Source organism: Lethenteron reissneri, chromosome 67 (genome assembly GCF_015708825.2).
Source record: "Lethenteron reissneri isolate LAM-NWPU_2019-01 chromosome 67, ASM1570882v1, whole genome shotgun sequence".
Lineage (NCBI taxonomy): Eukaryota > Metazoa > Chordata > Hyperoartia > Petromyzontiformes > Petromyzontidae > Lethenteron > Lethenteron reissneri.
This window is the reverse complement of record NC_083845.1, coordinates 314,580-340,281: the sequence shown is the minus strand read 5'-3', so window position 1 is coordinate 340,281 and position 25,702 is coordinate 314,580. Positions and strand designations below refer to the sequence as shown.

The following is a 25,702-nucleotide window of genomic DNA, read 5'->3' as shown; positions in this document are numbered from 1 at the left end:
AAATATGCTAAATTCCTCTTGATATCCAAATTCTTTTGTCAAGGCGCTCTTCGCCCCTCCATCCCAGCTTAAATAGTCGCTCCAAGCCTGGGGTGTGTCATTCAGAGGACGGCTGCTTGCGTTGTGGCCGAAACGTCGTGAGAATTATTTATAATGTTTTATTTTTATTATTTTATTATTTCCATTCTACGTGACTTTACCGAAATAACCAAGAAGAGGTGCAATTCAGTTTTTAGACCCCAGGATATTGAATGTCAGGAATGACATCCTTCACAGATGGGATTAGATCACGGATTTTGTGTACTGTATTTCATCAGACCTGTTTGTTTAAGATTTTAGAGATGCCGATCAAAACTATCACGTTGTCGTCTTTAATATCTGCCGGGTACTACTACACCACGCAGCACTCACCCTCCCCCTTTCTAACCTATTTCACCTCTTGCCACGGCAACTCCTACTTCAGCAAAAAATGTCTTGCTGTGGTTTTCCCACCTGATGATGATTGATTGTGTTGCAATCGAAACGTCGTGATTTTATTTATTTTATTTTATACCTACGTGACTTTACCGAAAGTAACAACAGTATGGATCCCTGCAGTCACGAAAACTTCAAATCTGGATTGTACTAACAACTCCTATCATTTTTCATTGCTGGAGGGGTTGCCCCCTACCTGAAAATCCTGGCTCCGCCTCTGAGTGTGTGATAGTGTCAAGTTTGTATTTGCAGTAAAGTCTAGTTTTTTTTGTTTTGCTCTGGAACTCTTTGTAAGAATGGAGTCAGGAAGTTATCACAGCACACAGTGCAGCTGAAGTCGGAACTGTTCATACCAGCAGTCAAGGACATCTGAGCCTGGCTTCACACCTCGAAGTTGCAATTGAACATTGTTTTATGCATTTCTGCATAACACAAATAGTATTATTTTCAATACCCTTTGCTATGTCAGGTGAATTTAGCTTTCATAAGTATTTCTTTTGAAGCCAGGCAGCCGAAATTGTGTGCTTGGTGTTTTGGGTTAACATTCATTTTGAAGATACTAGGGCTTCCAGGCATGTTGATGACCATTTGCCTTCTCAGTGTGCCATAACAGCCCGTGTGATGAAGTTGGGACACTTTTTGACTATCATGAATATATGAATAAGTTTAAACGTGTAAGTCACGTGCGACTGTGTATATATGCATTCCTCTGTGCATTGATACTGACGTGTAGATGGTGTGGATATTCTTTTCTCCTGTCTGCAGCTGTTGCTTCCTCCGCAGAATTGGTCTGATGGAGCAAAGGCACTCGGCACGGCTCGGTGCAAAAAGGCAACAATGCGACCAGCGTGCAAACAGCACGGATCGTCCTGGAAATTTGACACGACACAAGAGAACTCACACAGGAGAGAATCCCTTCAAGTGCAGTGTGTGTGACAAGACATTTTCACAGTCATCAGCTCTTAAGACCCACCAGCGAACTCACACAGGAGAGAAACCCTTCAAGTGCACTCTGTGTGGGAAGGCGTTTGCATATTCATATAATCTTGTAACACACCAGAGAACGCACACGGGAGAGAAACCCTTCAAGTGCAGTGTGTGTGGGAAGCCATTTGCACATTCATCTGCTCTTGTAGCACACCAGAGAACACACACGGGAGAGAAACCCTTCAAGTGCAGTGTGTGTAGGAATGCGTATGCACAGTCATCTGCTCTTGTAGAACACCAGAGAACACACACGGGAGAGAAACCCTTCAAGTGCAGTGTGTGTGGGAAGGCGTTTGCACGTTCATCTGCTCTTGTAGAACACCAGAGAACACACACGGGAGAGAAACCATTCAAGTGCAGTGTGTGTGGGAAGGCGTTTACACTTTCATCAAATCTTGTAATACACCAGAGAACACACACGGGAGAGAAACCCTTCAAGTGCACTCCGTGCGGGAAGGCGTTTACACTTTCATCAAATCTTCACAGACACCAGAGAACACGCAAGCATCAGAAGATCCACAAGGAGTGGAGTCTGAAATCAGCTTGTGAAAGTCAAAGTGCCGCAATGAGCCCATCCCTCATGAAACAAGAACCGGAAGAAAATCCCAGCTTGGACGCTTTTAAAGGTACCGAGGTGAAATGTGAAGAAGTGAAGGTGAAATGTGAAGACGTGATGGTGAAGAGCGAAGAAGTGAAGGTAAAATGTGAAGATGAAGACTCCACTCCAAAATCGGACCTTCACATCGATGGAGGCAACGTGAAGCAGGAGGAGAATTCTGACTGCGAGTCAGAGCGAGGCAACTTCCAGCAGTTTGTTGAAGTGGAGGTGTGGGTGGACTTCCTCCGAGACAATACAAAGTCAAATGGAGACTCGTTAGATGTGTAAGCTTGAAACGATGTCGATCCAATAAACACACCTTTGTCACAGGCCTTTAATGACTAGAATGTGAAGTTGAACACTCAATTGCTAGGTTCAACCTGCAGGGTAAGAGCGGCCAGTCTTTGTGGACCTGTGTGTTGGGTAGATCTCTAACCAGGAGCGAGTTTCAATAAGCTCCCAAGCATTCACTATGTTATAATTGCATTTACAGTGGTCCCTCGGAGATCGAACTTAATTCGTTCCAAAACTGTGTTCGAACACCGATTTGTTGGAACACCAAATCAATTTTCCCCATAAGAATGAATGGAAATAGCATCAATTGGTTCCCCACCCAAGGTTGCTCCTATTATGGGCCATTTTTGCACAAAGTTTACAATGTTAAAAAACAGTCCAGTACATAAAAGCATACAAAAAGCAAGAAACAATTCTAATTAATAGAACAAATGAACATTGAACTTCACTTTACCTACAGTAAGGAGAGTGGATGGCTTGAGTGGAAGGTGGTGAGGAGTGGAGGAGGTGTCAGTGTTGCTTGTGTAATAAAGGATGTTGACGACACGCAGCTTGGTCTCCGTCTCTCTCGTATTCTTGTTACGCCGCTCACACTCCGCCGGTCCCGACAGTGGACCGGCTGTTCCTCTTGCGCGCCCCGCGCCCCCTTCCTGTCAGTCGCACTCCTCCTGCTCCCGCACACCGCTGGCTCACGCTGTGCTTGGAGTCGTCTCCAGCCACGTGGCTGATGGCGCAGGAGGTGTCCCCCGACCCAACGTGGTCCCACTCCGAGACTACGCCGACTGACCACGAGCCTCTTCCGGCTCCCCCTGATATCCCCCTCGCACGTCATCCCGTCTCCACCCTCCACCATGCCCTTGCCGAACCTTCCAGATCACGCCCTTCGCTTAGCCCCCCCCCGGCTCCGCCCCTGATCTTCCGGGCCGCCTGATTGGTCCAGAGCTGAGCGGCGACACCTCGCTCGCGCTGCGTTACGCAGTCTCGGGCGTTCTTCACACAGCGTTGCTGCCCTATCACTTCAGTCGTTCACTGCCGCGCGCACCCTGAACGTTGTGTTGTGTGTCTGCAGCAATCGCGTGTCTAGGAGAAAGACACACCAAAATTAAATAACCGAGCAAAATATCGAAATGTAATGTAATGCAACACAGAGTCGATCAACACACAATTAACGCATAGCCTGGTTGATTACGTATTTCAAAGATTGCTAAGTTAGAATTTAAGTGAAAATTCCAAAGAGAGGACACAGGCAGAGAGAGAAAACAACCAGAGAGAGAGAAAAAAGAAGCTTAAAACTTCCCCGAAGAAGTGGTTCAATCTTAATTTTGGAGCTTTCGTGACTGCAGGAATTATTATTTGGTTCTTTCGGTAAAGTCACGTATAAAGATAAAATAATAAATTAAATAATAATAGCATACTACGACGTTTCGATTGCAATACAAGCAATCATCAGGTATAAAAGAAATAGCAACAAAATCTAACCAGAAAACTATATCTTTCTCCTAATTTTCAAGCTTGCGTACCGTACCACGTCGTCCACTCATTGACATGCTAATTTTTTCTCTGCCCCCTCCCTCTCTCCGCCCCCGCCCCCTCTCTATATTTAAGGCCTCGTCACAGAGACGATCTCTCTTTGTGCCGATACGTGTTCTCTCTCTGTGTATCTTTGTGATATCTGTCTGCTTATATGTCTGTCTATAGTTTTCTGGTTAGATTTTGTTGCTATTTCTTTTATACCTGATGATGATTGCTTGTGTTGCAATCGAAACGTCGTATGCTATTATTATTTAATTTATTATTTTATCTTTATACGTGACTTTACCGAAAGAACCAAAGAACAGATAGTTTATTTTTTCTTTTTATCGGCGCTTGACGTGTTACGTGTGCCCTCTGGTGGACAAGTGCAGTACCACAAGCATTCAAATTGTTAGTGATAGGGTTTTACCCTTTCAACTGGTACAAAAACTGACACCTTTATACAAGGGATCATGTTTGCAATAACCACAACACAAGCAGTCAAAATGCAAACAAAAATAAACTCTGATAATGATATGCACTGTCCTTGAAGTTGATTGGTCCACACCCGAGACAGCTTTTCTTAGAGCCTAGTCTCCATTGGTGTTGGACCAGATTACGCCAAAAGTACCAGTTGAAAGGGTAAAAACCTATCACTATATTTTGCCACTGGTAAAGGAGGTCTCATCGTGTAAATTCAAATTGTTGGTTACGTGTGCCCTCTGGTGGACAAGTGCAGTACCACAAGTCTTCAATTCGAGGTTACATCTGCCATCTGGTGGACATGGGCAGGCCTATTTCTCTCTCATAGGGCCATTCGATCTTTCTCTCCCTCGGTCGCTTCGGGGTGGATTCATTGACACGCTCATTTACCTGCTCCAGCAGCTGCCCCAGCAGACACCCACCGCTCTCTCTCTGCCCATCCCCCTCCTCTCTATTTAAGGCCTCGATAGAGGCATTGGGTCTCTGTGTGTCTATGTTGTGTGTCTCTCTCTGTGTCTGTGTGTCTATGTTGTGTGTCTCTCTCTGTGTGTCTCTGTGTTGTCTCTCTCTGCTTGTGTGTCTATGTTGTGTGTCTCTCTCTGTGTCTGTCTGTGTCTCTGTGTTGTCTCTTTCTGTATGTGTCTCTGTGTTGTCTCTCTCTGCTTGTGTGTCTGTGTGTCTCTCTCTGCTTGTGTGTCTGTGTGTCTCTCTCTGCTTGTGTGTGTCTGTCTGTGTGTCTCCGTGTCTGTGTTTTGTCTCTCTCTCAAATGTAGTTCTACCCTGATGACGGTTGCTTGTGTTGCAATCGAAACGTCGTACTCCATTATTTAACTTGTTTTCTTTCTACGTGACTTTACGGACAGAACCAGAGAGAAATTCCTGCACTCACGAAAGCTTCACATCAAGTGTGGGCAGTGTAGAGGCCAACACAGCACGCCGCTGTCAGCGTCACCCCGCGCGTTCCCGCAGTTGTGAGTCGCTGCTGCTGCTGCGGCGTCCTGGCGTGAGTCCCCAGCGCGGTTGGCGGCGATGAAGCCGTGAAGCAGAGGTCGTAAACGGGTTTTGATTCCCGTTCCCTACCCGTACCCTACCCGAAATGAGTGACAAACGGTTACTCACCAGTGACTCACGGTCTACCCGTATCCGTACCCGGCTACCCGTACCCGGCCGGATACGGGTAGCCGGGTATCGGGTAGGGTACGGGTATCGGGTACCCGGTTGCGACCTCTGCAGTGAAGACGCCGCACAGCGCCACTGCTGCTGTCACCGCGCCAAGCACTGCAGTGGTACCACGTGACCACACGGTGGCGATACAGCACCATGCTGGTTATGTTATTTAGCGAGTGTCCATGTTGGTTAAGTTATTTTAGCGAGTGTCCATGTTGGTTAAGTTATTTAGCGAGTGTCCATGTTGGTTAGGTCATTTAGCGAGTGTCCATGTTGGTTAGGTTATTTAGCGAGTGTCTATGTTGGTTAGGTCATTTAGCGAGTGTCCATGTTGGTTAGGTTATTTAGCGAGTGTCCATTTTGGTTAGGTTATTTAGCGAGTGTCCATGTTGGTTAGGTTATTTAGCGAGTGTCCATGTTGGTTAGGTTATTTAGCGAGTGTCCATGTTGGTTAGTATATTTAGCGAGTGTCCATGTTGGTTAGGTTATTTAGCGAGTGTCCATGTTCGTGTGTATGTTGAACTTCCTTCACACCGTACATACCGTACATCCCCTAACCCATAACCATAACCTCTAACCATAACCCGTAACCCTAACCCCTAACACTAAACCTAACATTGACCCTAATCCTCCCCAAATCCTACCCTAACCATAACCCCTAACCCCGAACCCTAAACCCTGAACCTCATCCCCTAGCCCTAACCCTAACCTCTAACTCTAACCCCTAACCCCTAACCCTAAACTCTAATGCTAACCCTAAGCCCTAACCCTAAATGACCCTAACCCTAAACCCTAACCCCTACTTCCAACCCCTAACATTCACCCTAACCCCTAACCTCAAACCCCTTGCGCTAACCCCTAACCTCTTCCTCTAACCTCTTACCTTAACCCCTAACCTTCACCCAAACCCTAACACAATTTTGTCCAAAAACGGCATAGATTAATATGCCAATTTGCTTTTTGGCTAAAAAAGGTGTGCCGATTTTCTGAGTTGAAAATGTATCGTGAAATGTTAAATTTTGTACGTAATATGTAGAATACTACAGCAAACACAATGGAGGAATGCACTTGTTGAAAAATAAAGCTATGGGAATTTGGCTCATTTTGGACATAAACAGCAGAGGTTAGTATGTCGTTTTTTTGGGACGTGAACATTTAGTCCTAAAATTTTCCACTTTTAATCTAATACATAGCATATTAAGGGTAAATACAATGGATGAATTCACTTTTTTCCAAAAATAAAGCTGTAAAAATTTGGCCAATTGTGGCCAAAAACGGCATAGGTTAGTATGCCGATTTTCTTTTTTAAATCCTTTATATTAAGTTCGCTTGCTTGCGTGCTTGCTTGCTTGCGTGCTTGCTTGCTTGCTTACGACCGTGCAAATCTTTCGGTCGTTTTTTAACCCACTTCCCGTGATCCAAACGAGCTGACATTTTGCACACTGACTCGTTGTGCGTGACAATTAATTTTCGTGAAAATTTTTTTCCAAAATTTTCCACTTTTTAGGAAAAAAACAATTATCAACATGAATTAAACAGAGGGGACCAAAGGGGAAAAACATATTTTTTTATTGTGAGTTTATTTAAGAAGTCTGTACATAAGCCAGGTTTTCATCATGCTACATGTAGCCCCAGTGGCCTAATGGATAAGGCACTGGCCTCCTAAGCCAGGGATGGTGGGTTCGAGTCCCACCTGGGGTTGCGGAGAAAAAGCTGGTCATTTTGTAAAATCAAAAAGTCAAGTTAACGAATCTGATCATGAAAAGCCAAAATGGCGCTGTGCCTATAGAAGAGAGTTTTAAAACAGTGTTCAATTATACTCTTTGGTTCTTTCGGTAAAGTTACGTCGGTATAGTGTCCATCATCAGATGATGATGATGCATGCTTGTGTTGATGATAGACGCTTGTGTTGATGATAGACGCTTGTGTTGAGCCCGAAACGTCGTGATTTATTTTATTTTATACCTACGTGAATTTACCGAAAGAACCAAAGAGTATGGATTCCTGAAGTCACGAAAGCTTCAAATCAAGAGAGTTTTAAACAGTGTACTTTGGTGACAATTATCAACATTGATAAAGCAGAGAATAAAAGGGGAAAATACATATTCATTTCTATTAATTTATTGCGAGTTTATTAAAGAAGTCTGTATATAAGCCAGGTTTTCATCATGCTACATGTAGTTACAGTGGCCTAATGGATAAGGCACTGGCCTCCTAAGCCAGGGATTGTGGGTTCGAGTCCCACCTGGGGTAGCTGAGAAAAAGTTGTTAATTTTGTAGACGTCAAGTTTATGAATCTGACGATGAGAAGCGAAGGTGGTACTGTGCCGATCGAAGAGAGTGTGAAATCAGTGTACTTTGGTGACAGGAATCAACATTGATAAAGCAGAGGGGACGAAAGGGGGAAATACATATCCATTTTTTTATCCTTTATATTAAGTTCACTTGCTTGCTTACGACCGTGCAAATCTTTCGGTCGTTTTTAAATCCTTTAAATTAAGTTCACTTGCTTGCGCGCTTACGACCGTGCAAATCTTTCGGTCGTTTTTTAACCCACTTCCCGTGATCCAATCGAGCTGACATTTTCCACACAGACTCGTTGTGCGTGACAATTAATGTTCGTGAAAAATTTTTACCAAAATTTTACACTTTTTAGGCTAAAAAAAATATTTTACATTTATTCAAATATAACTCATTCATGGCTTTGGCTGAACGTCACAGTGTAGGGAGCCCAGAGCGTGACACCTCCACAGGCCCTGGCGGAGTAGCGCAGTTGGTAGCGCACTCGCTTCCCATGCCAAAGGTCGCGGGATCGATCCCCGCGTCTTCCACAGGCGAATATATTTTTAAATCCTTTATATTAAGCACTCTGGCTTGCTTGCTTACGACCGTGCAAATCTTTCGGTCGTTTTCTAACCCACTTCCCGTGATCCAATCGAGCTGACATTTTGCACACATACTCGTTGTGCATGACAATTAATGTTCGTGAAATTTTTTTTCCAAAATGTTACACTTTTTAGGCAAATTTTTTTTATTTTACATTTATTCAAATAGAACTCATTCATGGCTTTGGCTGAACGTCACAGTGTAGGAGCCCAGAGCGTGACACCTTCACAGGCCCTGGCGGAGTAGCGCAGTTGGTAGCGCCCTCGCTTCCCATGCCAAAGGTCGCGGGATCGATCCCCACGTCCTCCACAGGCGAATATATGTTTAAATCCTTTATATTAAGTTCTCTTGCTTGCGCGCTTATGACTGTGCAAATCTTTCGGTCGTTTTTTAACCCACTTCCCGTGATCCAATCGAGCTGACATTTTGCACACAGACTCGTTGTGCGTGGCAATTAATATTCGTGAAAAAAAATTTCTAAAATTTTACACTATTTAGGACACAAATATTATATTTAATTACCAATTGCTAAATGCTGCCATGCAATCATCTGACCCATAGGTGGCAGACATCTCAAGCCAGAGGACGAGAGGACTCTAGCCGCCACGCATATAAAGGATTTATAATGAAAAACTTTGTTTTTACGGGTTATACTTGTTTACATGACATGTTCATGGTGAAATATCCTACTTTTAATGCAATATAAAGCATACTAATGCTAAACAAAAGGGAGCAATTAACTTTTGTTGGAAAAGAAAGCTGTAAAAATTTGGCCAATATTGGCCAAAAATGGCATAGGTTAGTATGCCGATTTGCTTCTTTTTTACATGAAATGTGCACGGTGAAATATCCTACTTTTAATGCAATATAAAGCATACTAATGCTAAACAAAAGGGAGGAATTCAGTTTTGTTGAAAAAGAAAGCTGTAAAAATTTGGCCAATATTGGCCAAAAACGGCATAGGTTAGTATGCCGATTTTCTTTTTGTGGGACGTAAACATTTCATCGTGAAATTTTCCCCTTTTAATCTAATACATAGCATAATAAAGCTAAAAACAATAGAGGAATGAACTATTGTCCAAAAATTAAGCTGTAAAAGTTTGGCCACTATTGGCCAAAAACGGCATAGATTAGTATGCCGATTTACTTTTTTTACTTGAAAATTTCATGGTGAAATTTTCAACTTTTTTACGTAATATATCGGATATATAAGGATAAACAACCCCGAGGATTGCACTTTTGTTGAAAAAGAAAGCTGTAAAAATTTGGCCAATATTGGCCAAAAATGGCATAGGTTAGTATGCCGATTTGCTTCTTTTTTACATGAAATGTTCACGGTGAAATATCCTACTTTTAATGCAATATATAGCATACTAATGCTAAACAAAAGGGAGCAATTAACTTTTGTTGAAAAAGAAAGCTGTAAAAATTTGGCCAATATTGGCCAAAAACGGCATAGGTTAGTATGCCGATTTTCTTTTTGTGGGACGTAAACATTTCATCGTGAAATTTTCCCCTTTTAATCTAATACATAGCATAATAAGGCTAAATACAATAGAGGAATTAACTATTGTCCAAAAATAAAGCTGTAAAAGTTTGGCCACTATTGGCCAAAAACGGCATAGATTAGTATGCCGATTTACTTTTTTTACTTGAAAATTTCATGGTAAAGTTTCCAACTTTTTTACGTAACATATCGAATATATAAGGCTAAACAACCCTGAGGATTGCACTTTTGTTGAAAAAGAAAGCTGTAAAAATTTGGCCAATATTGGCCAAAAATGGCATAGGTTAGTATGCCGATTTGCTTCTTTTTTACATGAAATGTTCACGGTGAAATATCCTACTTTTAATGCAATATATAGCATACTAATGCTAAACAAAAGGGAGCAATTAACTTTTGTTGAAAAAGAAAGCTGTAAAAATTTGGCCAATATTGGCCAAAAATGGCATAGGTTAGTATGCCGATTTGCTCCTTTTTTACATGAAATGTTCACGGTGAAATATCCTACTTTTAATGCAATATATAGCATACTAATGCTAAACAAAAGGGAGCAATTAACTTTTGTTGAAAAAGAAAGCTGTAAAAATTTGGCCAATATTGGCCAAAAACGGCATAGGTTAGTATGCCGATTTTCTTTTTGTGGGACGTAAACATTTCATCGTAACATTTTCTTCTTTTAATCTAATACATAGCATACTAAGGCTAAATACAATAGAGGAATGAACTATTGTCCAAAAATAAAGCTGTAAAAGTTTGGCCACTATTGGCCAAAAACGACATAGATTAGTATGCCGATTTACTTTTTTTACTTGAAAATTTCATGGTGAAATTTCCAACTTTTTTACGTAATATATCGGATATATAAGGCTAAACAACCCCGAGGATTGCACTTTTGTTGAAAAAGAAAGCTTTAAAAATTTGGCCAATATTGGCCAAAAATGGCATAGGTTAGTATGTCGATTTGCTTCTTTTTTACATGAAATGTTCACGGTGAAATATCCTACTTTTAATGCAATATATAACATACTAATGCTAAACAAAAGGGAGGAATTAACTTTTGTTGTAAAAGAAAGCTGTAAAAATTTGGCCAACATTGGCCAAAAACGGCATTGGTTAGTATGCTGATTTGCTTCTTTTCTACATTACATGTTTATGGTGAAATATCCTACTTTTAATGCAATATAAAGCATACTAATGCTAAACAAAGGGAGGAATTCACTCTTTCTTGGAAAATGTAGCTATGAAAATTTGGATGATTTTGGCATAAAACTGCATAGGTGCCCTAATCCTAACGAACCCAACCCTAACCCTCAGCCATAACCCTAATCCCTTAACCTAAACCCTAGCCCCTAACCCTAAACTTAACCCCTAACCCTAACCGAAACCGCTAACCATAACTCTAACCCGCACCCTAACCCTAACCCGAAGCCCTAATCCTAACCCCTAACCCTAAACCTAATTCCTAACCCTAATCCCAAACCCTAATTGATATGCCTTTAAACGCGTCTCAACGAGATGAGTTGAATTGTATATGGCGCGACCCTGTCGAGTAGAGTCGAAGGGCACACACCACTTGCTTGTGTGACTTGTGGAACCGGGGCGGAATTTTGCATTGAAGTCAATGATGGCTGTGATTGTTGCCGATTTGAAGCGCACTGTTTGGGAATGCAGTGCGTTTCACTATTTCAGCACCGATGTTCACCAAATATGCAACGGTGTAAACGTATGGGGCAGGTTGGGATGTCAATGCAGTAGTTTGTTACTTGAAAATCCGTGAAGAAATAAAGAATTGAAGTGCAAATCGGCCAGAGAGTTTCGTTTTTATTTCCGGCGCTTGACGTGTTACGTGTGCCCTCTGGTGGACACGTGCAGTACCACAAGCATTCCATTCGTGGTGAAGTCTGCTATGTGGTGGACATGTGCAGCGTAGGCCAAGACAGTTCGCCAGCAGTTGCCGCTGTCAGACGTCACCCCGCGCGTTCCCCGCAGTTGTGAGTCGCTGCTTCTGCTGCGGCGTCCTGGCGTTAGTCCCAAGCGGGTTGGCTGCGATGAAGCCGTGAAGACGCCACACAGCGCCACTGCTGCTGTCACCGCGCCAGGCACTGCAGTTGTATCACGTGACCACACGGTGACGCTACAGCCCCACGTTGGTTAAGGTATTTCAGCAAGTGTCCATGTTGGTTAAGTTATTAAGCAAGTGTCCATATTGGTGACGTTATTTTAGCGAGTGTCCATGATGGTTAGGTTATTTAGCGAGTGTCCATGTTGGTTAGGTTATTTAGCGAGTGTCCATGATGGTTAGGTTATTTAGCGAGTGTCCATGATGGTTAGGTTATTTAGCGAGTGTCCATGATGGTTAGGTTATTTAGCGAGTGTCCATGTTGGTTAGGTTATGTAGCGAGTGTCCATGTTGGTTAGGTTATTTAGCGAGTGTCCATGATGGTTAGGTTATTTAGCGAGTGTCCATGATGGTTAGGTTATTTAGCGAGTGTCCATGATGGTTAGGTTATTTAGCGAGTGTCCATGATGGTTAGTTATTTAGCAAGTGTCCATGATGGTTAGGTTATTTAGTGAGTGTCTATGATGGTTAGGTTATTTAGCGAGTGTCTATGATGGTTAGGTTATTTAGCGAGTGTCCATGTTGGTTAGGTTATTTAGTGAGTGTCTATGATGGTTAGGTTATTTAGCAAGTGTCCATGATGGTTAGGTTATTTAGTGAGTGTCTATGATGGTTAGGTTATTTAGCGAGTGTCCATGTTGGTTAGGTTATTTAGCGAGTGTCCATGATGGTTAGGTTATTTAGCGAGTGTCCATGATGGTTAGGTTATTTAGCGAGTGTCCATGATGGTTAGGTTATTTAGCGAGTGTCCATGTTGGTTAGGTTATTTAGCGAGTGTCCATGATGGTTAGGTTATTTAGCGAGTGTCCATGTTGGTTAGGTTATTTAGCGAGTGTCCATGTTGGTTAGGTTATGTAGCGAGTGTCCATGTTGGTTAGGTTATTTAGCGAGTGTCCATGATGGTTAGGTTATTTAGCGAGTGTCCATGATGGTTAGGTTATTTAGCGAGTGTCCATGATGGTTAGGTTATTTAGCGAGTGTCCATGTTGGTTAGGTTATTTAGCGAATGTCCATGATGGTTAGGTTATTTAGCGAATGTCCATGATGGTTAGGTTATTTAGCGAATGTCCATGATGATTAGGTTATTTAGCGAATGTCCATGATGGTTAGGATATTTAGCGAGTGTCCATGATGGTTAGGTTATTTAGCGAGTGTCCATGATGGTTAGGTTATTTAGCGAGTGTCCATGTTGGTTAGGTTATTTAGCGAATGTCCATGATGGTTAGGTTATTTAGTGAGTGTCCATGATGGTTAGGTTATTTAGCGAATGTCCATGATGGTTAGGTTATTTAGCAAATGTCCATGATGGTTAGGTTATTTAGCGAGTGTCCATGTTGGTTAGGTTATTTAGCGAGTGTCCATGTTGGTTAGGTTATTTAGCGAGTGTCCATGATGGTTAGGTTATTTAGCGAATGTCCATGATGGTTAGGTTATTTAGCGAGTGTCCATGATGGTTAGGTTATTTAGCGAGTGTCCATGTTGGTTAGGTTATTTAGCGAGTGTCCATGTTGTTTAGGTTATTTAGCGAGTGTCCATGTTGGTTAGGTTATTTAGCGAGTGTCCATGATGGTTAGGTTATTTAGCGAGTGTCCATGATGGTTAGGTTATATAGCGAGTGTCCATGTTGGTTAGGTTATTTAGCGAGTGTCCATGTTGGTTAGGATATTTAGCGAATGTCCATGATGGTTAGGTTATTTAGCGAGTGTCCATGATGGTTAGGATATTTAGCGAGTGTCCATGATGGTTAGGATATTTAGCGAGTGTCCTTGTTGGTTAGGTTATTTAGCGAGTGTCCTTGTTGGTTAGGTTATTTAGCGAGTGTCCATGTTGGTTAGGTTATTTAGCGAGTGTCCATGATGGTTAGGATATTTAGCGAGTGTCCATGATGGTTAGGATATTTAGCGAGTGTCCATGATGGTTAGGTTATTTAGCGAGTGTCCATGATGGTTAGGTTATTTAGCGAATTTCCATGATGGTTAGGATATTTAGCGAGTGTCCATGATGGTTAGGTTATTTAGCGAGTGTCCATGATGGTTAGGATATTTAGCGAGTGTCCATGATGGTTAGGTTATTTAGCGAGTGTCCATGTTGGTTAGGTTATTTAGCGAGTGTCCATGTTGGTTAGGATATTTAGCGAATGTCCATGATGGTTAGGATATTTAGCGAGTGTCCATGATGGTTAGGTTATTTAGCGAGTGTCCATGATGGTTAGGTTATTTAGCGAATGTCCATGATGGTTAGGATATTTAGCAAGTGTCCATGATGGTTAGGTTATTTAGCGAGTGTCCATGATGGTTAGGTTATTTAGCGAGTGTCCATATTGGTTAGGTTATTTAGCGAGTGTCCATATTGGTTAGGTTATTTAGCGAGTGTCCATGATGGTTAGGTTATTTAGCGAGTGTCCATGATGGTTAGGTTATTTAGCGAGTGTCCATTATGGTTAGGTTATTTAGCGAGTGTCCATGATGGTTAGGTTATTTAGCGAGTGTCCATATTGGTTAGGTTATTTAGCGAGTGTCCATGATGGTTAGGTTATTTAGCGAGTGTCCATGATGGTTAGGTTATTTAGCGAGTGTCCATTATGGTTAGGTTATTTAGCGAGTGTCCATGATGGTTAGGTTATTTAGCGAGTGTCCATGATGGTTAGGTTATTTAGCGAGTGTCCATGATGGTTAGGTTATTTAGCGAGTGTCCATGATGGTTAGGTTATTTAGCGAGTGTCCCCCCCCACCCCCCCCCCCCCCCGTTGGTAGCGCCGAGGGCAGAGGTCGCAGTCGGGTACCCGATACCCGTACCCTACCCGATACCCGGCTACCCGTACCCGGCCAGGTACGGGTACCCGTTTGCGACCCTGGTGCGGCCGGTTACGGGTAAGGAATCAAACCCCGTTTGCGACCTCTGGCCGAGGGGCTTAGCTGTCTGGGATCCTGAGCCCCCAGCAGTCCCTCCTGCAGATGGGCCCCGTCTACCACTGCTGGTAGGTGCGGCCCATTTACGGCACTACACCTACATCATTGCTTTATTGGCCTGGTCAAGGCGTATGATACCATCAGTAGACCTGGGCTCTGGCTTGTTCTTAGTGCTTTTAGAGTCCCTGAATCTCTGCTCACAATCAATAAGGACCTTCAGGATGGTGAGCATGCCTGGGTAAAACTATGCGACTAAGTCACCTTATGTGACTTAGTCACATATTCACTTAAAGATGTTTCTTGTTCATGTTTTTTTTTTGTTGCGGTTGCACCCGATTCAAGAGCCGAATGGCTCACAGGTCTATACCTAATAAATGAACTTGAACCTTGGGGTGCGACAGGGATGTCTTCCCACATTATTTAACATTCATTTCGACCACGTAGTTCGTGAAGCCTTTGATGGCTGTACCGGAGGAATTTCCATCTGGTACAGACACAATGGGAGGCTGATCGATGCCTGGGTGCGGTCAAGGGATGGCACCCTATTGGTCAACCATGTTATGTATGCCAGTGATCTGGTAATTGCTGCTCACACAGAGGAGGAGTTGGAGGCGCTGCTGCTGAACCTGGAGCGTGCCACTAAGAGGTGGGGCCTTACCATCAGCACCACCAAAACTAAGCACCTGCCTGGGTATTTTGTACCATCGGACACTGCACCCCCACAACTCCCAATTGGTGATGGGGCAGTTGTGGAGAGAGTGGAGAGTTTCCCATACCTGGGCAGTGTGCTCATGACCGGCTCCAGTATGACAGCAGAGGTCTCACTCCGAACCAGTCGAGTGGCATTATCCTTTAATCGGTTGCGTAACACTGTGTGGAAGCTACCTGATGTGTCGCTCCACATGAAGCTTCAGGTCGTCTCGGTCACAGTCATTCCCTCCCTTTCTCTACACTTGCAAAACGTGGACACCCCGTATATAACATCTTTGCTAGTTAGAAACATTTAGGCTGGCCTGCCTACGATCCATCCTGGGTTTAACCAGGCTGGATTGTGTGAGGAGCTCACAAATCCTTGAAAGATCTGGACAAAGTCCCATCAGTGAGCTCCTCTGGCACGGCACGTGCTAGAAAAGAGATAGAATGATGTGGTACAGGAGGATGTGGAGCTGAGTGGACTTGCCGATAACTGGTACCAGCAGTGTCAAGATCGGCCTCAGTGGAGGAGGCTCGTGAAGGACGCTACTGGGCAGTTGGAGGCAGTCACCCTCCAACAACAACGGAGGGCGGAGGAGCAACGCTCACAACAACGAGCGGAGCGCCGGGTGGCTAAAGCACAGCAAGTTGGCACAGTAGGGGGCACAGGTGGTGCATCAGCCAGTCATCTCAGTCATTCGACCCGTGGCACCTGGGTCTGCCCTGTGACCTCCTGCCAGCGGGCGTTCGACACTTCACGTGGCCTCAACGTACACATGGCCTGGCACAAGCATCGTGGTGACGTCACCGCCACTTAGTGGTGAATGGCGGTAGTTGTTGGTGGGTGGGTGTATGAATGGGTGTGTGAATGGATGTTTGTGGGTGAGTGGATGCGAGCGAGCGGGTGGGTGAGTGGATGTGACTGGGTGTGTGAGAGTTGGCGGTGAGTTGGGAAGGTTGAGGCTTCGTCTCAGGCAGTGGACAGACCAGGACAGCACGAGTTTGTGATCAGTTTTAAAGGGGTTACAAATTTATTCCAGAACGCGGGACAACTGCCCAACGCACATGACCCCACGTTGGCCTTATCAATAATCTCCCAGCTTCCAACTCGGCTCACTTGGACTCATCCTCGGAGCAGCTGCTTCTGGCTTGTCATCGAACGTAGATGGTCACCGCATCACGCTCTTTCAGATACGCTTCTGCGGCCGTCTGGACCGCTCTTCCTTCTGATATTAGGAAGACACTGGGAGCTATTCACTTTTAAATCATCTAGATTGAAAACTCGTTTCTTTATAAAATGAGGTTTGTGTTTAGTTTGTTGTCCTAGCAGTGTTGACTACGTACGGTGTGAAAAAAGTTCAATATATGTACACACTTACATACACAAAGAAGTTCAACATGCGTACATACGTACACACACATTCTCTCGAAAGTACTGGCACTGAGACCCTGGGTTCAAGCCCTGGATCTGGGTGTCTCTGTCTTTGGGTTCATAATGGCTGTGTCACTTGAACCACTGCCCACGAAACATCGAGTTCAAGCCCGATTCTGGGTCTCTCTCCGTTTCTGACGGGGTTCACAATGGCCGTGTGTGTAACCATGGCTAGCCTCACCGAGTCGCATGGCTTTATTTTCAGGAGGGTCCTGTCCACTGTTGTTGTTCCCAGCAGTAGGGTTGGGGGGCAGGTGGGGGGGGGGGGTTTCTCAGCATTGGCACGTAAGTGGCTATGAGATGTCATCTCCCTCGCCTGGTCTACAGGAGGTCGTGAGTTCGATCCCAACCCTGACGCCTGCTGCTGTCTATTTGGAGTTTGCGTCTCTCTTTCTCCCCGTGGCTGCGTGGATTTTCTCCGAGTGCTCCGGTCTTTCCCTCCACATTTAGAAACAGGCGGTGCGAGTATTTGGCTGCTGCTATAAATCCCCCCGTGATGATGAGATCAGCAACTTGGTTGGCTGCGATCATTTGTAACATGCAGGATGCTTCTGAGAAAGAGCTGCCTGGCTCAGTGGGCCTCACCGGCTACAATACAAACGTTTGGTTGTGGGATTTGGCTGAATAGCAGTTCCACAGCGGGTGCAGGTTAAGCTTTGCAGAACAGAATTTTGGACCAACCGAGTTCATCTCGCGAGGCCGACAACGGCCGGATCGGAGAGACGGTCACAACTGCAAGGCTCCTGTCGATGGGACTTTGTTGACGGTATCAAAATGGTGACAAAAAACCGACTACCATATTCAAACACCAAAGAGAGACACACCTACTGTTATTTCAGGGCATCAAATCTGCATGAACCCACACGTGCTCGTGGCAAACAAACGTGCTCCAGCTAGTGACGTCAGCATCGTCTTTGCCATGGAGACATCCTTGTGTCGGTGTTCTCATCGTATCAAATCCCTTCCTCCGCACCTCCAATTAGTGCAAGTAACTACGTACACGCCGCCAAAGAGCTCCGCCGCGCGTACAACAACGTAGATTCAAATGTTCCGGACGCCGACGCTCGGAAGTGCTAACCGGTTTCGACCACAAGGCTCGAACCGGTTTCTTGGACGGGGTTAACGGTTGGACGACCCGGGGAGTGACCGGCCAAGACCGAGTCGGCTGGGACTCGGCACTCCTCACACCGAGGTCTCGACGTCCGGCGGAGGGGGCTGCTCGGAGCGTCGGCGACTCTCCTGGTCTGGGAAGGGAAACGTGGAGAGAGCGAGAGAGAGAGCGAGAGAGGGAGAGAGAGGGAGAGAGAGGGAGAGAGAGAGGTCAATGACACGGCCAGCCTCCCCCCTGACCCCGAGACCTGCACGGCCCGAGGTCTCGACACGCCGCGTCTCCGTGTCTTGGTGTCTCGCCCAGCACAATCCGCGTACACTCCCCTGCTCCCCCCCCTCCCGTGCCCCCCACCCTGTAACCCCCCCCTCCCCGTGCCCCCCCCACTCACCCTGCACCAGCCCGGCGAGCTTCTTCTTGTACTTGAGCCTCTTCTTGCGCAGGATGCGCGTCTTGACATTGAGCGGAATGTCCGGGATCAGCCACGCCACACACACCTTGATTGCCACCACCAGGTGCTGGGACAGAGACACACGCACAGATATATACACATAGAGATATACACACGCAGAGATATACACACACACACACACAGATACACACACAGAGATACACACACAGAGACACACACACAGATATATACACACACAGATATACACACACACACACAGACATACACACACAGATATACACACGCAGAGATATACACACACACACAGAGATACACACACACAGAGATACACACACACACAGATACACACACACACAGATACACACACATAGAGATATACACACACAGAGATACACACACACACAGAGATACACACACACACACAGATACACACACATAGAGATATAAACACACAGAGATACACACACACAGAGATACTCACACAGAGATACACACACACAGAGATACACACACCTTGATTGCCACCACCAGGTGCTGGGACATAGACACACGCAGAGATATACACACACACAGATATACACACACACAGAGATACACACACACACAGAGAGATACACACACACAGATACAACACACACAGAGATATATACACACACACAGAGATATACACACACCTTGATTGCCACCACCAGGTGCTGGGACATAGACACACGCAGAGATACACACACACAGATATACACACACACACAGATATACACACACACAGAGATACACACACACAGAGATACACACACAGAGATATACACACACACAGATACACACACACAGAGAGAGATATACACACACAGATACACACACAGAGATACACACACAGAGAGATACACACACACACAGAGATACACACACTAGTTATTCTCCCCCCCCCCCTCTCTTCGCCCCCCCGCACCTCGAACAAGAAGACGAAGGCGAAGCGCGCCGCGAGGATGAACCAGAACTGGGGCGTGAACTCGTACTGCTGCTCTGAGAAGGACGGGTGGCGGTAGTCCCTGTACCTGCACCGCGACAACAACAACAACAAACAACAACAACAACATAGAGACATCACAATCCACAGAAACAACAACCATCAACAACGGGAGGGAGGGAGGGTGAGTGGGGGGGGTGTGAGTGGGGGGTGTGAGTGGGGGGGGGGAGGGGGTGGGGGTGAGTGAGTGGGGGGGGGGAGTGAGTAGGGGGGGTGAGTAGGGTGAGTAGGGGGGGTGAGTAGGGTGAGTAGGGTGAGTGGTGGGGGGGTGAGTAGGGGGTGGGTGAGTGTGGGTGGGTGAGTAGGGGGGTGAATAGGGGGGGTGAGTAGGGTGAGTAGGGGGTGGGTGAGTGGGGGGGTGAGTAGTGGGTGAGTGGGGGGGGGGTGAGTGGGGGGGGGTGAGTGGGGGTGGGTGAGTAGGGTGGGTGAGTAGGGGAGGTGAGTAGAGGGTGGTGAGTAGGGTGGGTGAGTAGTAGGGTGAGTGGAGGGGTGAGTAGTAAGGGGTGTGAGTAGTAGGGTGAGTGGGGGGGTGTGAGTGGGGGGAGTGTGAGTGGTGGGTTGGTGAGTAGGGGGTGTGAGTAGTAGGGTGGTGAGTAGGGTGGGTGAGTAGGGGGTGTGAGTAGTAGGGTGAGTGGGGGGGTGAGTGGGGGGGTGAGTGGGGGGTGTGAGTGGTGGGTGAGTGGTGAGTGAGTGGTGGGTGAGTGGGGGGGGTGAGTAGGAGCGTGACCTGCAGTAGGATTCGTTGTTGTTGACGGGGTCTCCGGCGCGCTGCGCTGGCTGCGTGAAGTTCTCCAAGTGGCGCACGTGGAACACGGACAGACTGCTGTTCACATAGCCCTGTAGACACCTACACACAGTACACACACACAGTACACACACACACCATACACACAGTACACACACACACCATACACACATTACACACACACACCATACACACAGTACACACACACACCATACACACAGTACACACAGTACACACACACCATACAAACAGTACACACACACCATACACACAGTACACACAGTACACACAGTACACACACACAGTACACACACACACCATACACACAGTACAACGTGGAACACGGACAGACTGCTGTTCACATAGCCCTGTAGACACCTACACACAGTACACACAGTACACACAGTACACACAGTACACACACACACCATACACACAGTACACACAGTACACACACACACCATACACACAGTACACACACACCATACACACAGTACACACACACCATACACACAGTACACACAGTACACACACACACCATACACACAGTACACACACACACCATACACACAGTACACACACACACCATATACACAGTACACACAGTACACACAGTACACACACACACCATACACACAGTACACACAGTACACACACAAAGTACACACAGTACACACAGTACACACACACCATACACACACACCATACACACAGTACACACACACCATACACACACACAGTACACACAGTACACACAGTACACACACACAGTACACACAGTACACACACACCATAAACACAGTACACACACACACAGTACACACAGTACACACAGTACACACACAGTACACACAGTACACACACACAGTACACACACACACCATACACACAGTACAACATGGAACACGGACAGACTGCTGTTCACATATCCCTGTAGACACCTACACACAGTACACACAGTACACACACACATCATACACACCATACACACAGTACACACACACACCATACACACAGTACACACACACACCATACACACAGTACACACACACACACCATACACACAGTACACACACACATCATACACACCATACACACAGTACACACACACCATACACACAGTACACACACACTGTACACACACTGCACGCACACACTGCACTCACTCACAATACACAGTGGTACACAGAGAGACTGCAGGTATCTACAGTAAACACACAACAACCGCCATTTGCCACGATGTGGCGGTGATGCCACGTGAAGTGTCGAACGCCCGTTGGCAGGAGGTCACGGGGCAGACCCAGGTGCCATGCATCAACTGACTGAGATGAGTGGCCAATGCACCACCTGTGCCCCCTACTGCAGCAACTTGCTGTGTTTGAGTCGCTCGGCGCTCTGCTCGTTGTTGTGAGCGTCGCTCCTCTGCCCTCCGTTATTACTTTAACTGTCCAGTAGCATCCTTCACGAGCCTCCTCCACAGAGGCCGATCTTGACACCGCTGGTATCAGTCATCAGCAAGTCCACTCAGCTCCACGTCCTCCTGTACCACATCACTCCATCTCTTCTCTAGCCCGTGCCGTGCCAGTTTAGCTCCCTCTATCCGGCCGAACAAAAGCTGTTTAGGCATGCGGTGGCTGGGCATGCGGGCTACATGACCCAGCCAACGCAGCCTTGCCTGCCGGAGGAGCTCACCGATGGATTTGTGAGCTCCTCACACAATCCAGCCTGGTTAAACCCAGGATGGATCGTAGGCAGGCCAGCCTAAATATTTCTAACCGGCGAAGATGCTCCATTAAGGGGGATACACGTTTTGGAAACGTAGAGATGTAGGTGTGTGTAGGTGTGTGTGTGAGTGAGTGTGTGTGTGAGTGTGTGAGTGAGTGTGTGTGAGAGTGTGTGAGAGTGTGTAGGTGTGTGTGTGAGAGTGTGTAGGTGTGTGAGTGAGAGTGTGTGTAGGTGTGAGTGAGAGTGTGTGTAGGTGTGAGTGAGAGTGAGTGAGAGTGAGAAAGTGAGTGAGTGAGTGAGAGTGTGAGTGAGTGAGTGAGTGTGTGAGTGAGTGAGAGAGAGTGTGTGAGAGGGTGAGTAAGTGTGTGAGTGATTGAGTGTGTGAGTGAGTGAGAGAGAGTGTGTGAGAGGGTGAGTAAGTGTGTGAGTGAGTGAGTGTGTGAGTGAGTGAGCGAGTGAGTGAGTGAGAGTGAGAGAGTGAGTGAGTGAGTGAGAAAGTGAGAGAGTGAGTGAGAGTGAGTGAGTGAGAAAGTGAGAGAGTGAGTGAGTGAGAGTGTGAGAGAGTGAGTAAGTGTGTGAGTGAGTGAGTGTGTGAGTGAGTGAGTAGGTGAGTGACTGAGTGAGTGAGTGAGAGTGTGAGTGAGTGAGTGTGTGAGTGAGTGAGTAGGTGAGTGAGTGAGTAGGTGAGTGAGTGAGTGAGAGTGTGAGTGTGTAGGAGTGTGAGTGAGTGAGTGAGTGTGTGAGTGAGTGAGTGAGAGTGTGAGTGTGTAGGAGTGTGACTGAGAGACTGAGTGAGTGAGAGAGTGAGTGAGTGAGTGTGTAGGAGAGTGAGTGAGTAAGTGAGAATGAGAGACTGAGTGAGTGAGTGAGTGAGTGATAGAGAAAGTGAGTGACTGAGTGAGTGAGTGAGTAGGTGAGTGAGTGTGAGTGAGAGTGAGTGAGAGACTGAGTGAGTGAGAGAGTGAGTGAGTGAGTGAGTGACTGAGTGAGTGAGTGAGAGTGTGAGTGAGTGAGTGTGAGTGAGAGTGAGTGAGAGACTGAGTGAGTGAGTGAGTGAGAGACTGAGTGACTGAGTGAGTGAGTGAGTGACTGAGTGAGTGAGTGAGTGAGGAGACTGAGTGAGTGACTGAGTGAGTGAGTGAGTGACTGAGTGAGTGTGTGAGTGAGTGAGTGAGTGTGTGAGTGAGTGACTGAGTGACTGAGTGAGTAAGAGAGTGAGTGAGTGAGTGAGTGACTGAGTGACTGAGTGAGTAAGAGAGTGAGTGAGTGAGTGAGAGAGTGAGTGAGTGAGTGAGTGAGTGACCTCTTGGCCCGGTATTGCCCCTGCCCCGCACAGGGACCGTAGGCGTGGATGTAGACGAGGCGTGGGATGAAGTCGGAGGTGATGGCGATGACGAGCGCGTTGGTGATCACCGCCACCACGCCGATGAACTCCAGAATCCCGAACCAGATTCCTGACACGAACACACGCAGACAAAGAGAGCCCAGGTAGCTTATAACAGGGCTGTAGGGGCAAGTGCTGTTAGTAGCAAGTAGCAGCAGCACCGGTGAAGGCCTGGCACACGAGGGGGGGGGGGGGGTGGTGTGGGCGAGCACCACCCCACGGTGGCCCACCCGGCCGCCTTTGTCTCTCCCTAGTATCACAAAGACACTCACACTCACTCATCCGTCCACTCCTCCACCCACTCACTAACCCTCTGTGTGTCTCCCTCTGTGTGTCTCTCCCTGTGTGTGTCTCTCTCTGTGTGTCTCCCTGTGTGTCTCCCTGTGTGTGTCTCCCTCTGTGTGTCTGTGTGTCTCCCTCTGTGTGTCTGTGTGTCTCTCTCTGTGTGTGTGTCTCCCTGTGTGTGTCTCCCTCTGTGTGTCTCCCTCTGTGTGTCTCCCTCTGTGTGTCTCCCTCTGTGTGTCTCCCTCTGTGTGTCTCCCTCTGTGTGTCTCCCTCTGTGTGTCTCCCTCTGTGTGTCTCCCTCTGTGTGTCTGTGTGTCTCTCTCTGTGTGTCTCCCTCTGTGTGTCTCTCTGTATGTGTCTCCCCCTGTGTGTCTCCCTCTGTGTGTCTCCCTCTGTGTGTCTCCCTCTGTGTGTCTCCCTCTGTGTGTCTCCCTCTGTGTGTCTCCCTCTGTGTGTCTCCCTCTGTGTGTCTCCCTCTGTGTGTCTCCCTCTGTGTGTCTCCCTCTGTGTGTCTCCCTCTGTGTGTCTCCCTCTGTGTGTCTCCCTGTGCGTCTCTGCGTCTCGCCGTGCGAGTCCCCTGTGAGTGTGCGAGCGAGTCACCGATGTCGCGAGCTCTCCTGGCCACGGGTCTCCGCCAGGATGCGCACAGCTTCCACGCGTCGATGCGGATCTCCAGCAGGTTGTTGGTGAGCGCCAGCAGCGGGGCCAGCGGGAACGCCGCAACGAAGATCGTCACGAAGCCAAACTGCAGCACTGCCAGGGGCATCAGCAGCATCAGCAGCAGCATCATCGCCACTAGCAGCATCATCATCAGCAGCATCATCGCCACTAGCAGCATCAGCAGCAGCATCAGCAGCATTGCCAGTAGCATCATCAGCAGCAGCAGCATCATCGCCACTAGCAGCATCAGCAGCATCATCATCGCCAGTAGCATCAGCAGCAGCATCAGCAGCAGCATCGCCAGTAGCATCATTATCAACAGCATCATCATCATCACCACTAGCATCATCATCAACAGCATCATCATCATCGCCACTAGCATCATCATCAACAGCATCATCATCATCGCCAGTAGCATCATCATCAGCAGTAGCAGCAGCATCGCCAGTATCATCATCAGCATCATCATCATCGCCAGTATCATCATCAGCATCATCATCATCATCGCCAGTAGCATCATCATCGAAGGCAGCAGCAGCTGATGATAGCGCTGATGTTGCTGGTGCTGAAGTTAATGATACTACCGCTGGTACTATTGATGGTTCTACTGATGGTACTACTGCTGGTACTACCGCTGGTACTACCGATGGTACTACTGCTGATGGTGCTACTGCTGGTACTACCGCTGGTACTACCGATGGTACTACTGCTGATGGTGCTACTGCTGGTACTACTGCTGGTGCTACTGATGGTACTACTGCTGATGGTACTACTGCTGTTACTACTGCTGGTACTACTGATGGTACTACTGCTGATGGTGCTACTGCTGGTACTACTGCTGATGGTGCTACTGCTGGTACTACTGATGGTACTACTGCTGGTACTACTGATGGTACTATTGCTGGTACTGATGGTACTACTGATGGTGCTACTGCTGGTACTACTGCTGATGGTGCTACTGCTGGTACTACTGCTGGTACTCACCCATCTCGAGGTACTCGTAAGCGAGGAAGTACTCTGGAGGCTCCTCCAGGCGGAGGTCGTCTTCCCAGCCCCCCACGGGGGGCGCCCCCTCGGCCCCCCCCTGGGCCCCCCCCCTCAAACCACCAAACTTGCGGCAGCAGAAGCTGGGGCGACATCAGCAGCATCATCAGCAGAATCATCAACAGCATCATCAGCATAATCAACATCAACAACAGCATCATCAGCAGCAGCATCATCAACAGCATCATCATCAGCAGCATCATCATCAGCAGCAGCATCATCATCAACAGCATCATCAACAGCATCATCATTAACAG

General features: G+C 46.8%; 2 protein-coding genes and 2 non-coding genes across 6 annotated transcripts in view; 3 read left to right on the top strand and 1 right to left on the bottom strand.

Moving 5' to 3' along the window:
* Positions 1 to 2,897, top strand: part of LOC133360085 (zinc finger protein 271-like) — a 37,456-nt gene extending 34,559 nt beyond the window's left edge. Inside the window, exon 7 of the mRNA XM_061578674.1 lies at positions 1,240 to 2,897. Within this exon, the coding sequence (XP_061434658.1) occupies positions 1,240 to 2,347 (1,108 nt within the window). The 3' untranslated portion in view covers positions 2,348 to 2,897. The remainder of the gene's footprint in view (positions 1 to 1,239) is intronic.
* A 4,246-nt stretch (positions 2,898 to 7,143) lies between these two features.
* On the top strand, positions 7,144 to 7,216 carry TRNAR-CCU (transfer RNA arginine (anticodon CCU)). Its single transcript has one exon. It is a non-coding gene; the product is annotated as a tRNA-Arg (tRNA).
* A 479-nt stretch (positions 7,217 to 7,695) lies between these two features.
* Positions 7,696 to 7,771, top strand: TRNAR-CCU (transfer RNA arginine (anticodon CCU)). Its single transcript has one exon. It is a non-coding gene; the product is annotated as a tRNA-Arg (tRNA).
* Positions 7,772 to 16,634: 8,863 nt separating this feature from the next.
* The window catches only part of LOC133360201 (anoctamin-4-like), a 61,228-nt gene continuing 52,160 nt past the window's right edge, over positions 16,635 to 25,702 (bottom strand). For all 3 annotated transcript variants that reach the window (XM_061578826.1, XM_061578825.1, XM_061578824.1), the window contains 7 exons: positions 25,386 to 25,528; positions 24,342 to 24,494; positions 23,376 to 23,526; positions 20,330 to 20,449; positions 19,525 to 19,630; positions 18,558 to 18,684; positions 16,635 to 18,302 (listed from right to left, as the gene is read on the bottom strand). In XM_061578826.1, the coding sequence (XP_061434810.1) occupies positions 18,241 to 18,302; positions 18,558 to 18,684; positions 19,525 to 19,630; positions 20,330 to 20,449; positions 23,376 to 23,526; positions 24,342 to 24,494; positions 25,386 to 25,528 (862 nt within the window). In that variant the 3' untranslated portion in view covers positions 16,635 to 18,240. The remainder of the gene's footprint in view (positions 18,303 to 18,557; positions 18,685 to 19,524; positions 19,631 to 20,329; positions 20,450 to 23,375; positions 23,527 to 24,341; positions 24,495 to 25,385; positions 25,529 to 25,702) is intronic.